Source organism: Pangasianodon hypophthalmus, chromosome 16 (genome assembly GCF_027358585.1).
Source record: "Pangasianodon hypophthalmus isolate fPanHyp1 chromosome 16, fPanHyp1.pri, whole genome shotgun sequence".
Lineage (NCBI taxonomy): Eukaryota > Metazoa > Chordata > Actinopteri > Siluriformes > Pangasiidae > Pangasianodon > Pangasianodon hypophthalmus.
In genome coordinates this window covers 9748148-9764250 of record NC_069725.1, presented here as the reverse complement: position 1 = coordinate 9764250, position 16103 = coordinate 9748148, and the positions used below count along the sequence as shown (strand labels likewise).

Here is a 16103-nt window from a genome sequence, read left to right as displayed (position 1 = left end):
TGAATGGTGTGTCCTCTGGGACGCAATTTAACTTAACAATTTAACCAGGCACAAAGGCAAGTTGTTTTGCGAATGTAGTATCCAGTCAACATTTTCTTTATAGAAAAACATCACCACCCCAAATTTAACTGTATTGTACTGTAGGTGTTAAATTTCTAGAATATAAAAATAAATAAATGCATGTATCAATTCATTCATTCATTCATTTATATTCAGTAACCGCTTTGTCCTGGTCAGTGATTAAGTTTGTGGAATCCAGAGTCTATCCCAGGAATAGTGGCTGTGAGGCAGGAATACACTCCAGTCCACCATGCACACACACACACATTTACGTACTCATTTACACCTAGAGGCAACTTAGCATAGGCAATATGCCAACATGTGTTTGGAAGTGTGACACAGGGAGAACATGTCAAACTCCACACAGACAGTAACCTGAGCTCGAGATCAAATCATGGACCCAAGAGTTGTGAGACAGCAATGCTACCTGCTGTTCTACCGTGCCACCTTTAACATGCAAGAAGACTACTATAGCCATGTATAAATAGTCTACATTTATAGACTACACAACACTATGTAGTATGCATTCTACTGATTTTAACTTCCTCATTTTCACCAACAGTCTTGACAAACCTTTAGCTTGTTAGCTGGGCTCTTCACAACTTTTCACTGAAGCATCTTGGGATTTTTTCCCCCTTTTGCTCCTCATTAAACATTTCACACTCATGCTGTTTTTTTCTGTCACTGCTTGACCTGGTATTTTCACACCAAATGGTTAAGCTAAACTAAGCGAAACTAAGAACAGATGAGCCAGATAAATCACTTTATAGCTATGAGATAAACCAGTAGGTAAACTTAGCCAAATAAACAAAACACACAAGACAATTGCTATAAGAAGCAGACTGGTTAAAATAGTATAGTGTGTACAGACTCATTTACTGAACAGGCAAGAATGTAAAAATTCTAGCCAATGTAGTTAAATTAATAGTTAATATTCCTAAATGTATCCACATCTGGCATGCATTATAGTGCTACTTTCAAACTCTACGAGTGAGTATCAGTTTTGTAAAGCCCACATGAACCATAGTAAATACATATACGTAACAAACTTATTGTAAATTTGCAAAAAGTCATATTTACAGGTGCACAATTCACATCCTGGATAATTTTGTTCATATTCCCGCACAGTTTGTTGACTTCAACAGACTACACTTCTGATCAAGCAACAATAATTTATTATCAGTTAAGTGGTTGTGGACTCTGTGTCTCCAGATCTGCACTTGAGTCTGCCTGATTTAAGTACAAGTATGGTTTCTTTTCTGCCATCTGGCTGTTTAGGCTCAAAGGAGCTGTTTTCCTGCCATAAAACACAGCAAGTGTGTTAATGCTTTGACTGTGAGAGTGCTAACCCCTACTCTCCAGGCTGACACCTGAGATGAGAGAACCCAGACTCAGGTTACCAGCAAATCAGATGTTCTGCTGTCACTAGAAGGAAACTTGAGCTGCATGAATCACAGGTCTCTACCACCTCTGAATCACGAAACTCACACAGTGAAAGGGGTGATAGACAGCAAACAAGCAGTTTCATTTAAACCAGGGGTTCTCAAACTTTTTGCAGTCAGGGGCCCTTTAACTCTAAAATAAATTCAACTGACCTCCTCAGTACAGATTTATTTCATGGATGTAATCCATTTACTCAATGTGTACACATAAAATCCATGGAGCTATGGAGTTTTTTAATTCATGAACTTTTTAACCTACAGAACACATTATGTCTAAGATGAAAATATTTATTGGCTGCTTGTTTTTGAGTTCTAAACTTTAATAATGGCAGCTTGTGATTTCCACCCACACCTTGTTCTGGTGCTTTTCTCTTGTATCATAATGTGACAAATACATGCCTTGGGTTGCTTAAATCATAATCAATTAACATAGTTCTATAGAAGTGTTTGTATCCAAGCCAAATCCAAGCTGAATTAAATTGTTCAAATACAGGTGCAATACAGGTGCTAGGTCAAGAAACCAAAATGATGCAAATTTCATACGATTTGAACGAGTGATGGCAATGGTGTTTGTTACACTATCAGAAAATAAAGTGTTCCTCAAGGGTTTTTTTGTATAGTTAATGGTTCTTTGTTTCCTAAAGTGGTTCTACTTGGACACCTCTCTGAAATAATATCTCTGTTGTTGAGTTCTACATAGAGCCATTAAGGGTTCCCAGAGAGTAATACCAAAAAAAACTATATATAGCTCTAGATTTAGATTTTTTCTAAAATTATAGAAAGTCCAAAATACCCATAATGCACTTAACCACTTGTAGGGCATATGGAATGAATTGTTACAGTTATGTGTAACAATTATGTGAAAGATGATAGATTGCTTTTAGCTGTTTATTCTGAATATGTAACTACATTCTGAAGGTTTTGTTCACAGTAACATAAACATTAGTAATGTAGCTCCTACTTGGCTCTGGATTCAGCACAGACGACTCGCCAAATGAAGTTGCAACAAAATGTACGACTCCTAACCCCACCCCTAACCCTACACTGAGGCAGGATACAACTGAGCAGTGTAAGGGTCTTGCTCAAGGATCCAACCACACCAGGTTGGGATTTAAACTCATAACCTTCTTATCTGTAGCTCAAAGCCTTAAACTTAGCCTTAGCCATTAGATATCCCAATAAGCATTGGGTTATTGTGGTTATTGGGTGGTATTTTACTGTAAGTCAATGCACTGCCCAATCATTTACAGTGCAATCCTGTAAAATAAAAAAAAATTACTGGAAAATAAATACTGCAACCTTCCAGCAATTTTTACAGTATATCCTCAAAACCTTTGTAACCCTTGCAACCTTTCACTCAAACTGAATTCCTACAAATTTTTACTTCTACTATTTCTACCATGTTGACTTCCGCTCTTCGGCGCAATCATCTAGCTCACCAACACTGAAGGTTGCATGTACACTAAAGAGGCTTTTGATGGAGTAGCAACAACTGTGATCGCATTTGGGCTGCTTTATGATGTATATACAGCCTTCACTATCACCCCGAAGGTCCTGATCAAAAGTGAACTCTGACAGGTGCAAACAGGACCATTTCTTTGCCTTGATTTGTCAAGACTTCTCAGAAGACGCTTGAGTCAACAGGATTCGTGACTCAGTCTTGTCTGAAAGGCAGTAGTGCATACTTTGTTACACTGCTTTGGTATGCATTTGGCATTGAAATGTTCTTTACAAAGGAGCATGCAGCAAAGAAGATGATTGCTCCACTGAGAATCAGTCATACATAACAGACATTCAGATTCATTTCAAAGTTTTATTGTATGCGTTGGTAGGAGTTTCTTTGCATAGCCAACAAGGAGACTTTGTTGTAGAGGAATAAAATATGGTGTAATTGATGAAGTACAATGTAATACAGCAATAAAGACAAACTCAAAATCGTTTTATTTCTAGGGAGGTTAAAATTGTATTAATTTCCACTAACAGTGACACACATGAGTAGAGCGTAACTGTCTCAGTAGCCAGACAGCCTTTCTTACATCCACTCACTCCTCATGGCAGATCAGTTGTGTGGAGTAAAATCCACTCCCTCATTCTCTTCTGATCCCCAACTCCTCCCATTACAGAAGACTAAGACCCTGTGTAATCATTATGTAAATGCACTTCAAAAACCAGCATGGGTGCTGAAATGAGGGAAGTTGAGGTGGAGCCGATTATCAAAGAAAACTACAGTTGGTGGGTGGGTACACCAGACCAAGAGCCCCTTTTCTTTTATCCACTAATGTACCAGCTAGACCAACATCAGCACTCCAAACGAGCCAAACGGGAATGAATGTCTTCTCATATGAGACTGTACACCTGCTAGGACATGTCCAGATCCTTCCAAAATCCCCAAGTCCCATGACCTCAGACATATAAAAACTTTAAAAGCTGCTTTTATATCCAGTTGGCTTATTTGAGTTTACGGTCTATGGACACAGAGCAAAGAGTAATGAAGAGTAATACAGGGCTGAAGTAAGGTAAAGAGACAGGCTTTCTCTCTCTCATCTCTAAATTGAGACCATCAGGTCATCAGATTTAATTAGTGTCAATTTATTAAAGCAATTAAACATGGAAAATTTCTTAAAAGAGACATGCATCTCCTCTCCATCTTTCTTTCACTCTTTCTCTTCATTATTTTTGGCTGGCTGGCACTGCAGACTGCACATTATTCCAGTCAATTTGCCCTCTAGCCAGCATTAGTTAATGGTCCACCACAGACATTTATGGCAACTGAATTATGTCTTTGTCCTGCACAAAAAGACACTGGAAAAGAACTGCCACTCACCTATTCCAGTTGTTTACAACCAGAATCACTGAATCAAACCTGATGTCACTGACAATGATGATTTCTGCATAGGGAGTTAGCATATGTGTTATGTGTTTGTCACACTGCAACTTGCTGGTAGTGTGTCAAGCTAGAGGGCCAAAGAGGGGTTACAACAGAGATGGGTAATTAGCCAAGACCACATCAAACAGACAGGGTTTCCTCAGGGTGGACTGACACCAGATGGATGAGACATCCAATCTGTGCCTGCCTGGACAGGCTAAAGCTGCACTCTGCCTGTTAACCAGCTAACAGGACAACTGCAGAAACATAGATATTATTACTGACTAATATCTGGCCACCATCCTGGGTCTCAGCATCTACCTGGTTCTCCAAATGGTCTCCCAGTGAATGCTATATGTGTATTATATCAAACTCTGCTTTACACAGTGTGCCTGAACACACTGTTAATAAGTTCCACATCTCTGATACCCCAGTGAGGAAATCAGTGGACCTTTTTGTGAATGGAAGCTTGTCCTCACCAATTTAAGTGCCAAGCGTCATACAATTAATAAGTACCAGAAGAATTTGACAAGTTTTACCATCCAAGTAAAATCCTTCATTGTCTATACACAACAAAAAGACACTGACAACTGGTATAGCCAAAATGGCACAATTTTCACACTTAAACTATTAGGGAAAAACCGTTCATCAAGTGTCCTTTGAATTGATAACTTTTCTTTGTCCTTTGAATTGATAGCTCCTCTCCTATTTTTATTGTGTGATTACCAATAAAAAGATTGTTTCTTCTTCAAACCATTGATTTTTCTTTGTGTCAGTATCTAACTTTGCTATTTTTTCAGCAGTAATCCAGTTAAAATTTTCAGTGCTGTTCATATATTTTGTAAATGATGTCACCAGTTCATATTTCCTGTACTGGAATTAAATCTGCTTTTGCCAGAAAAGAATCAACTCTCTTGAAATGGAAAAGCATGTAATAGGTCAGATATCACGCACTGGCTCTGGGACTAGCACCCACCATGGACAAAGGCTATGAATGACACATGGCTAAAACTAATGACATGACAGAAACTAGCATGTGTTCCTGCCCAGCTAGAGGGTTCTCAGACACCCTGCTCTCAGGATATTAGATCGATCACACCTGCATCACGTGCTGTCAATATTGACACTTCTGTCAATTGTGAACAAAGAGAAATGTGAGAGAGATAGAGCTGTGGTTCTATGGATACCCCAGAGATCAATACTGGAGTAAAACTAGCAGAACATACCATACTCTGCAGGTCAGGAGGCAGTATCGCTCAGAGCTATAGGAGCTATGAGGTTTTCCGTAACAGCCAAAGGGCCTTTGTCACATGTTGTTCACTTCTTAACATGCCTGCTTAGTGTAAGTCAGAGACAACCTGTCATAAATCAGGAGAGGGAGGGGTTGGAGGGAGGGGGAGAGAGAGAGAGAGAGAGAGAGAGAGAGAGAGGAAGGACTGGTCACACATTAGCTGGTGTATCAGAGTCAGCAGGGTGTCGGTCAGAAACTGGAGCGCAATAACACACCCCAATTACTCTCAAATAGACCCCATAACCTCATACTGGAGGGACTTAAGGAAGTCCTCCTCCTTTTTTATGGTTTTTGTGGTACACTGTTTTCCCACATGTTGGAGACAAATGCAAAAGTGACAAAATTTGTGCATTTTTTAAAAGACTTATTATAACAACTGGACTAGACTCACGAACCTAAACTATGGCAGCTTAGCAACCGCTGGTAACTAGAAAGCATAACGAAACATCATTATTCCCATAAAGGAAAGTGAACAAGCATGGTACTAATAAATCATTCACTGGTCTCTGTTTTCCATTTACTGTTAGCAGCAGTCAAAGTAAGATGTTTGTCCTCTCTTACCGCATTTCTCTCTTTTGCTCTCCATCATCCTCCACGTTAGTGCATTCCCTGCTTTGTAGCATCCTGCCAGACGAAGATTTGTGGCCCTAATTTCCTTAAGATCCACCATAAACCTGCCTGCTTTGTCTGCAGGGGGACTACCAGTTTGAAATACGGCCCCTGCTGTCATGGTCTCGCTGATTGAAGAACACAGCCGAGGGAGTCTGTGATCGTAATGTTGACATACTTGTGGTCAATGTCTGGTGTATATCATAAGAGTTTTTTCATGACCAACGATATGGATATGAAGGACCATATCTCTCGAACATTATGAAGGTACTATTATAAATGCATTGAGTTCAGCAGGAAATTAAATTGCGTAGGTGGCTGATTCAAAATTCAAACATTCGTTTCATTGCACCATTTCAAGGTGACCTTATAGCCATAAAATAGGCATGAAAATAGCCTGATGGGGAGAAAATGAATAAGTAGCCATCTGTGCATGCACGCTTTTTAAAAGAAGAGACATCAAAGGTAGAGTTTTTTTATATAACTACTCTCATCAGCAGCGTGAACTGCATGTAGGTGTAATTTCAGATTAATTTGGAAAAGCGCACATTTGCAGGAATTGTTTATCATGGACTCATTAACATATAAATTACTTGCCCACACAGCCAGATCATTTGGGGTTTTAAAAAACATAAAATGAGATAGGTAGGACAGTAATAGTCCAATTTCACTTGTTTGTGCTAAACAACCATGAATTCCCTTCATATTGTTTTTGAAATGCCTGTGGAGTTGAAGCATGAAATGAGCTCAAAACAACATGCTCAGTTTCCTCAGTTTTCCTGAACACCAATAACTACTAGTAGCTAACAGCTCCCTTATCTTTTTATCCCATTATATGTCTTCTCAAATCATTGTTCACATTTCAGAGGTTTTCTTTTGCCTTATGTTTTCTTTTGGTTATTACTGTAGTATTTTAATGGTGCATTTTAAATAAAGTGTTCATTATTGATTGCTCAATATTGAAATCTAAGGTTATTTATTATGATTATTAAGCCAATTTAGGACCAAATTAGTGTTAATCATGGCACTTTTGAATTCTCCAATCTGACTGATCAGAAGGTGTTTCTTAATTTTCTGTAACAGCTGCTCCGAGAGTAGTGCAGCTGTGTGGAAAATCACAGGTTTATATTATTGTGCTCTTTATAATATATTATCACTTCTATAGTAATCTAATTCACAGGGACTTGTATGGCTAATGCTCCACATAATCTAAGTAAAATAAATGGATTAAATTTGTTAAATTGTGTTGTAAATCAAGAAAAAGAAACGCATAATTGTTGACAGGGTGAAGTTTTTGGTTAGGAGATGTTTATTTAGCATTTTTAAAGGAATCTCCAGGGTCAGCACTTTGTAGCAGTCAGAGATAAAGCTGTATCTTTAAGTTTTCCATCAAAGAAAGTCAACACAGAGGATGTGTTTTGCATTTTCTTTGTAACAAGCTACATTTTCTTGCATTTACTAATTTCAGGAGAAAGTGAAGGGGCGACTGTTTACAGCTGCTATACCGATAATGGCGACTAATTTGTTTTGCGAATGTTCCATAGCGTTAAATGTAACTGATAAAAAGTATGACCCGTCATCCTTTAATAAAAAAAAAAAATTGTAATTGTTGGAAAATTGTTGTGGTGTAAGATGAAAAAAAAAAACACTTAAGGATGTGCTGTTATAGGAAAAGAAACAATTTCGGGGTGGTAACTTGCATCAATCCGCCCCTTCATTGATTATTTTCTATAACCACATGCCCCATTGTGGTTTATTCCTTACTTATCATTTTAAATAAAAGCAACATAAAACATGCCTATATTCATTTGAACATGTAAATATTTGAGTAACACTAACACCCAGAGTCACATGGAGTGGAGCTTTTAAATGCTAAAATCTAAACCTGGTAAAAATCTAAATAAATATACAAATAAAAAAAAAAATCAAAGCTTGCAACCAAACTGACTGTTAAAATATTAAATTTGACCTTATGATTTTAATATGCCCAAGTTAATAACTAATGTTGGCCAATTTGCCCATCACTTTTGCAGTTGATTATGTTTAATTTACTAAACATTGTCATCACAATTAAAATACAATCAACTGTGGTGTATTACATTTGGGGAAAACAAACTACACCAATAAACTGTTCTAGCTGAGGTCAGTAAAGCAGCATTCATTTGGTATATACTGTAGCAGCTCATTTGAATAGGAAATGCCTTATAGCTTGCTGCCAGCGTTATCAGATATGATACATGCAAAAGCTGAAGACACCAGCATGCTGTCTCTAAATGAAACCCTGTACACTGTATTAGACTCCATCAGTTGACTAGAAAGAAACAAACTCTGTGAACTGTGCACAGCTGCCTTTGTACCAGCACTGGCCATGTGTACTGAAATCAGCATGGGCCACCCTGCCACACATCTCTCTCTCTCTCTCCCTTCTCTCTCTCTCTCTCTCTCTCTCTCTCTCTCTCTCTCTCTCTCTCTCTGAAACACTCAGGCAGTCGTAAAGCTTCAGCTTGACTGGGAGAGAAATCAGAGCCACACGCGCCTCGGGGGAAGCACCTCTCACAAAGGGCCTCAAAGCCTGCCAGGCCGTGACTTACGGCTGGGAAAGTGTTTAGAGGGCACAGGTGTAAAGAGCTAATTAATGATACCATGATTTCTTCAGAGAGCAGTCTGAAGAAACAGCATATATGTTAAAATAAAGCTTATTAGGTAAAACAGGTTCGTGACGAGCATCACGACCATAGCAACAGTGATGGACATTTGGTGGACGCATTTCTGTCCAAACAAATGGTGACTCCTGTGCAGTTTGCCAAACAGAGACGGTTACACAGGCAGCCGAACACCTGAGCAAACTCTCATCTCAGGTCAAACAGCCACCTGTTTCAGACCACTCAGGCATGAAGTGACAGGAACCTCTAAACAAGCACAGGACCGAGGAGTTGACAAACTTTGTATGCAGTCACATCCATCAATCATGACAAAGTAGAGTCACTGCTGAACAGCGAGACAAGATTCTGGACAACACTGAGCTCTATAAAGTGGAATCTCTTAAATGTAGCACAGCTTGGACTTAAACTAAATCATTTTTAGAATAAATTGTGCAATATTTGCAGCAAAGGGTGTTTCAGATATGGCACCCATTTCCCAAAAGTATCATTTTACCTGGAGAAAGAATGCTCAATGAGATGCTTGCTCTAATGTTTAATGATGATCTTTATGCTGCAGTGATTTTCAAGTTATGAAAATTTAATGTGGCTGTCCGCATACAGTGCAATAAAATCGGCCTAGTCTGATCCACTGATGCGTTTTGTGCCATGAAAATGAAATCGAGGATAGGACACAGGTTGTACATCTATGTTGTCCATATGACTCAGATTGTCTTGATGCCTATTATGATATTATGACATTTTGCTTTACCTACTTGCAAACCATGACATTTGTAAGAGCTTTTTTTGTCAGCATTATATGAAAAATGGATAATGAAAATTGAAATTTTTGCATCCTTGCCTTTTAAAACTGTCAGTAACATTCATTCATTTATTCATTTTCAGTAACTGCTTTATCCTGCACCCAGAGTCTATCCCAAGAACACTGGGTGTGTGGCAGGAATACACCCTGGATGGGACGCCAATCCATCACAGGACACCATGCACACACTCCTTCATACCTATTGGCAATTAAATCTAGCCAATCCACCTAACTGCATGTTTTTGGGAAGTAGGAAGAAACCAGAGAACCCTGAGGGAAACCCACATGGACATATGGATAAAACGTGAGACTCACAGACAGTAATCTGAGCTCAAGTTGAATTGGGGAATTTTCAAACATGCCTTAAGTATGATTGTGTACTTGTGTAGCAATGAACCTAATATTTCTAACACAGGTAAGAATATGGGTCAGAAATCATTAGTGTCCAAATTTCTGAATCTCCTAAATGAACATTATTGGTTGTCTGTCAACATTTGAGATACTGACAAAAAGAAAGAGATGTCTGCACTCACTTTAAAATAACTTACACATGTACTTGTGCATGTACACTGTAATGTAATAACTCCTGATTTAGCTTGTCAAAACTTTTTTGAATGGTTAAGAGAATAATTGGGTGCAACATGTACGTGCTTGTAAGACTCACACACATAAAACAGCCCTGAGAACATTCCTTTGGGGTCAAATGTGAGGTTTCTGGAAAAGAGAAGATGCGCTGAAGAGAGCTCAGCAAATATACTACCTGATGACAAATGACTCATTTGGACAGGTATAATGAGAGAATGAGTGATACAGTAAGCTGCACTGAGTTCGTCCTCGTGGCTGGGTCATGTCAGGGAGAAGATCAGGAGAATGTCATCACAAGTGCAGAGCTCAAGATTTTGTGCTTAGAGATTCTGGAGTAACCAAACGTCCTTTTTAAACACATCAACATGTTCTCTATGATTTAAATAAAACAAAAAATACACATTTTGCAGTCCAGAGCTTACAGCTTCTCAGCATGTTTAGAAACTCAAAATAAATCATAAAACTAGGTTCCCAAATTTGGCCAAAATTTTGTGGACACCTGACCATCACTCACATTCTGTATGTGGTTGGAGTGGAAGAACTCTAGTGTTCTGCACAGATCCCTGACCTCAACCCCACTGAACACCAGTGGGATGAACTGGAACGCCAACTATACCCCAAGCCTTCTTGCACAACATCAGTGCCTGACCTCACTAATGCTCTTGTGGATTAATGGGCAAATCCTGACAGCCACTCTCCAAAATCTAGCAGAAAGCCATCCCAGATGATTGGAGGTTATTATAAGAGCAAAGGGGGACTAACTCTGGAATGGGAAGTTCAAAAAGCACATATCATACACATCTTGCTGTAGTTTTAATAATTGAATATTATATTAATGTACATGACATATGTACACTATATACTTAATATGTATATAGAAGCAAATAGTTGAATACTATATTAATGTACATGACATATGTACACTATATACTGAATGCGTACAAAGGAGCTGAATGATTTAAATCAAGGTGATGACATGACAGGGCAGCACGGTGCAGCAAGTAGCAATGAAGCTTTATAGCTCCAGAGACCCTAGTTCAGTTCTGAGCTCAGGTTACCGTCTATGTTGAGTTTCACATTGCCCTCTGGGTTCTCTGGTTTCCTCCCATCTCTCAAAATATGCTAGGTGGTTTGGCTACTCTGTATTGTGTGAACTCTATACTGTGTGAATGTGTGTGCATGGTGCCCTATGATGGACTGTCATCCCACTGAGGGTGTATTCCAACCTTACACCCAGTGCTCCAGAGATTGGCCCCAGATCCACTATGACCCTGTCCAGGATAGCGCTTACTGAAGATGAATGAATGAAAGAATTTAGGCATGAGTGCAGGCAGGTGACTTGCCGCCCCACAAAGTGTAAGTGTAAATGTAAATTGCTTTGCTAAACACTATTCACACACTATCACAGGTATTGTAAGTACATTTATAGCACAGACTTAGTAACGAGTAGCTAGTTTGGTGTAAAAATCAGTCTTTCCAATCATTTTATTTTACTTGTTTTACGCAAATATAAACAAGGCCATCAGCAGTATCTAAATATTACAGGCAGGTCCAGTTTTCACATGGAACCGGGATATTCTTGAACTTTTTTGGTTCACAGGTGGAAGGTTTAGCAGTGCGTACATACATTAGATGAATTATGCTTATATTACAACTTTAAAACCCATATGAATATTAAATCCAAATGTTATACCAAACTGACCCCAAGATCATCTCAAACACACATTGCCATGGAAACACTCCAAAATTCTCCACATGTGCTGTATATAAATGAATTGCACTACTCTCTCTAACAGCTACTCGTTATTTATTTATGACAATATATGGAGTAATATGAGGCCATTTTAGGGCCTTGGAGAAAGAATTATTCAGGGTAATCAGCATGTATTAATATTACTTTGTTCAAAATATTGCACTTTACATTAAGGCTCCCTTAACAGACATTATTCAACACACTACTTAACATGAACAAACCACAACCATCAGCACTAATACACCATAATTACCGTAACAAACTAACACATATTAATCAATGCTTTTTTTAAATGATAAACCAAATAAGCCAAAAAAATCAACACTTCCATTAACAAATGTTCATACCATCAATGATGTAAATGAAGCCCACAATGATCAATATGAGCCAGTACCTTAATAAACATGTTTTAGCAATTCATCAATTCAGTAAGTTATCACCATTCAGGAACATGCTGTAATGTAATTTTTTTTGCCAGTTAATGTGGAATTATTTTTATTTCATTAACATTCAAACAAATGTCAATTCATACGTGTTCATTTGCTTTGTTCCTTTGCCTTTCGTTACATTACTTACAGTTTATTAATACTGAAGTCCATATTTTGTTAATGTGAACTAATGAAGTAAATAATGTTAATTAAGAGAAGTTTAATGTAAATCGTTACCCTACATTTATATATTACAATATATTTGACATAATAATTGTTGCTGTAATTTAAAAGCAGGGTAAAGGGTTGGAAAGGGGCAAATCTTTTACTGGGCTAGTTTTAAATAGCCATTGAGCTGTTTTTGTCACGCAAACCCGGCCACCCTGGTTGTAACTAAATCCTTCAGCGTCATAGATATTAAAATTGGTATTAGACAAACTTCCACCACTAGAACTGTAGGACTTCACTTCTTCTTTCCTGTGCTTTAGGTGTGAATCAACACTATAAAAGGCGCATGTATTTCCTCTAGAGCTTGCTATGACAGTGGATTGTAAAGATGTAAAGATTTAAAATAGATCATGTCCTTCAACCCTGGTTTGCACTGATGCACAGGTGACTAATTTTACATATTTGAATATAAACCTTATGCAAAGTAAGAGTGCAAACAGGTTTGGGTTTGCTGGGAATACAAATATCACTCACTGCAGCTCATAGTACAGTGGAAAAATCCTAAACATCAAGGGCTAGTTTATAAGATGATGCAGACGGACGAGAGAATGTACACAAGTGCAAGGCGAGCATGGCTCAGGTCTGGGATTTTGTTTACAAAGCAGGGGGTAAGACCAAAGTGTGTGGAGAGGGTGCAGATGGTCATGTTATTTGAGATGCAGTGTGGTTAAACACGTCATATCAGCACCCCACAGGTCAATAGTGGAACACTCTTCCGGTGTTCAATGCGCCGTCTCCTCTTGGGGATTAAGTGGGGTCTAGAAAGGTTTTTAATGGTACAATTTCTTAAGTGAACAAAAAAGAAAAAACTTCGCAACAGTTCGATAGGGAAATGGACATCTAAAAAAAACTGCTTTCCTGTGTCACTGGTTGTCTCAGGTATATTCATTGAAAGAAACTCTGAGCCCTGCAAACTGCCTTTGAGGGAAATATTTGTGCACTTTGAAACCCAGCCAGATCACTCAGTCCATCTAGTAACCGTTTGTCCATTGCAGAGCAGAAATTCAACACACAGCAGTAGAGTATGTGGTGGAATCCAACTGAACAAACAGTCATGTTTAATAAGAAAACACATGCACAGAAAGACATTTTCTCTTATACATGCAAACACTGATACTGTATGTACAATCTCTCCCTCTCTCTCTCTCTCTCTCTCTCTCACTCACTCACACACACATACATACACACCCACATATATACAGCCAGAGGTAAGAAGTAGGAGGATTTCCAACCTAGCAGCATGTATAAGCATATAAAGGCAGCATGCAAAGTGCAGAAAGCAACAAATCTCCATGTCCATACCTTCCACATAGACCTTGTCCTCTTCCCTTGCTTCAGTGTCTCGTTCCTTCCCTGATATCCTACACCATTTCTGAGTGCGGCTCTGTCCGGCAGGACAGACTACACCAGGCAGTGAGGAGGAGCTCAGGAGGAGGGAAAAAAATTCAGCATGAATTAGCATTCCAAAAGCAAGCATGTGACTGTTTTCTCTCCAATCACAGGGCAGCATGTCACTCTGGACCTCCCTGCACTGCTCCCACCCTCCCTCTCTCCTCTCTTGTTCTCTTCTCCAGTAGAATAGCTGTGACAGAACTGTAAGACATCTGAGGTGTTGTTGTTACATAAGGAACATTGTATTTCCCATTCACATTCAACAACAGCAAGATTATTCTCATCTTAATAGTTTGTTAGAAGCAGTACATAAGGACCTAATAAATCAAAGCTTTATTTCTATAATGTTTAACACTTTGAACTTATAAAACTTCAGACTTATTTATTCTTTTTCAACAACGGCTTTATTATGACCCAGATCCGGAGTGTATCCCGGGAACACCCTGGATGGGATGGGATGGCAGTCCATTGCCGGACATCACGCACACATACACACACACACACACACACACAATCTCACACTCATTCACTCCTAGGGGCAATTTAAAGTTGTCAATCTTGGAGGAAGTGGGAGGAAAGTGGAGAACCCATAGGAATTCCATGCCAACTATGGGAGAACATGTGAAACTCCACACAGACATTATAAACTCAGGACCAAATTAGGGATCCTGGAGCAACATAGACCCACTACACCACCATACCACCCACCTTACACTTACAGTTAGTAAACCTGAACAGAGCATGGACAGAAACCAACACAAAATTCACATCAAAGTGACATTTTCTGCCATAAATCCGCAAAGTCCACAACAGGACATTCACAGGTGCAGCAGCTGGGCTACTGAAAACAGTGTTTTATCCCTTAGCACACCAAACATCTGTCCTCCAAGTGCACCCTACACTTCATCTTCCTGAAGCCTTTGCATCTCATTATGACTGGTGCTGTTTATAGCAAAGTGGCCTACAGCACACTTCTGCTGCGTGACCCGAGCCACCCCGGCTTTACAAGCCCTCTGTGCAACAAGTGTTAGAAAGCAATCACTGCTGAATGTTGAGCACTTAAAGAGCCATGATTAATCTGTAGCGTTTCTTGGTCGGGCCATACTCAGATATCAGTGATTTGCTTGCAACCGTGGCATGGGGTAATAAAAGTTTTCGGAAATGAAACTGGATGGTGCTGCTCTTAAGGCTGTTAAGTGATGGAGGTTATAATAGTATGAGACTCACAGGTGCTGAGGCAGCACTGAGATAATTAGACAGGTCAGAGAACAGCAAGGGAAATGAAGGAGGTGATTGTGCTATTTTCTGCTCTGATAATAAGTTCCTTATGCTTCCCTTACATGTGCTAGGAGAGGAGGAGAAAATTCCCTATAAGGAAGGATAGAAGGATGAATATTGTTAACGCGGTAGATTTTAAAGTTGTCCAACACATCGAAATCACCGTGTACAACCTGCATGGCTACCTGGCAGACGTATGCACCAGTTTCACATGGTTCCATGTCCAGTAGTCCTACATTACACGATCAGTGATTGTATACTTTTACTTCCTATACACATGACCAGCTTAGCATGAGACGTCTAACCAGTGGAACCAGTTCATTCTTTGCAGTTGTCCTTTATAATGAGTTATAATGGTCATGTAAAACCCTGCAAAATCTTGCTTTATTCAGTCTCTGTGTAGCAATTGACATGCAAAAGCCTTAGGGACATGTAAAGAAATTATTTGAGCACAAAAATGCTTTCAAAATAATGAAATTATCAGTTTCTAAATTTACTATGAAGAGCAGTGAACTGTAAAAAAAAAAAAATCAGATTTATATTTGGTGTGGCCATCTTTTGCCTTTAACATTGCATCAATTCTCTAAGGTAAGCTGTAGTACAATTTTTATAAGGAAATCAGCTGGTAGGTTGTTCTGAGCATCTTAAAAAATGATTTTCCTCTTTTTCACAGTTCTTCTACAGGCTCTCTTAACTTACTTTTGTTTTT

General features: G+C 38.9%; 1 protein-coding gene across 3 annotated transcripts in view; it reads right to left on the bottom strand.

The window, feature by feature from the left end:
- The window catches only part of phc2a (polyhomeotic homolog 2a (Drosophila)), a 46369-nt gene extending 32168 nt beyond the window's left edge, over positions 1–14201 (bottom strand). For all 3 annotated transcript variants that reach the window (XM_026921022.3, XM_026921023.3, XM_026921024.3), the window contains exon 1: positions 14027–14201. In XM_026921022.3, coding sequence (XP_026776823.3) covers positions 14027–14201 — 175 coding nt within the window. The remainder of the gene's footprint in view (positions 1–14026) is intronic.
- Between the last annotated feature and the right edge of the window lie 1902 nt (positions 14202–16103).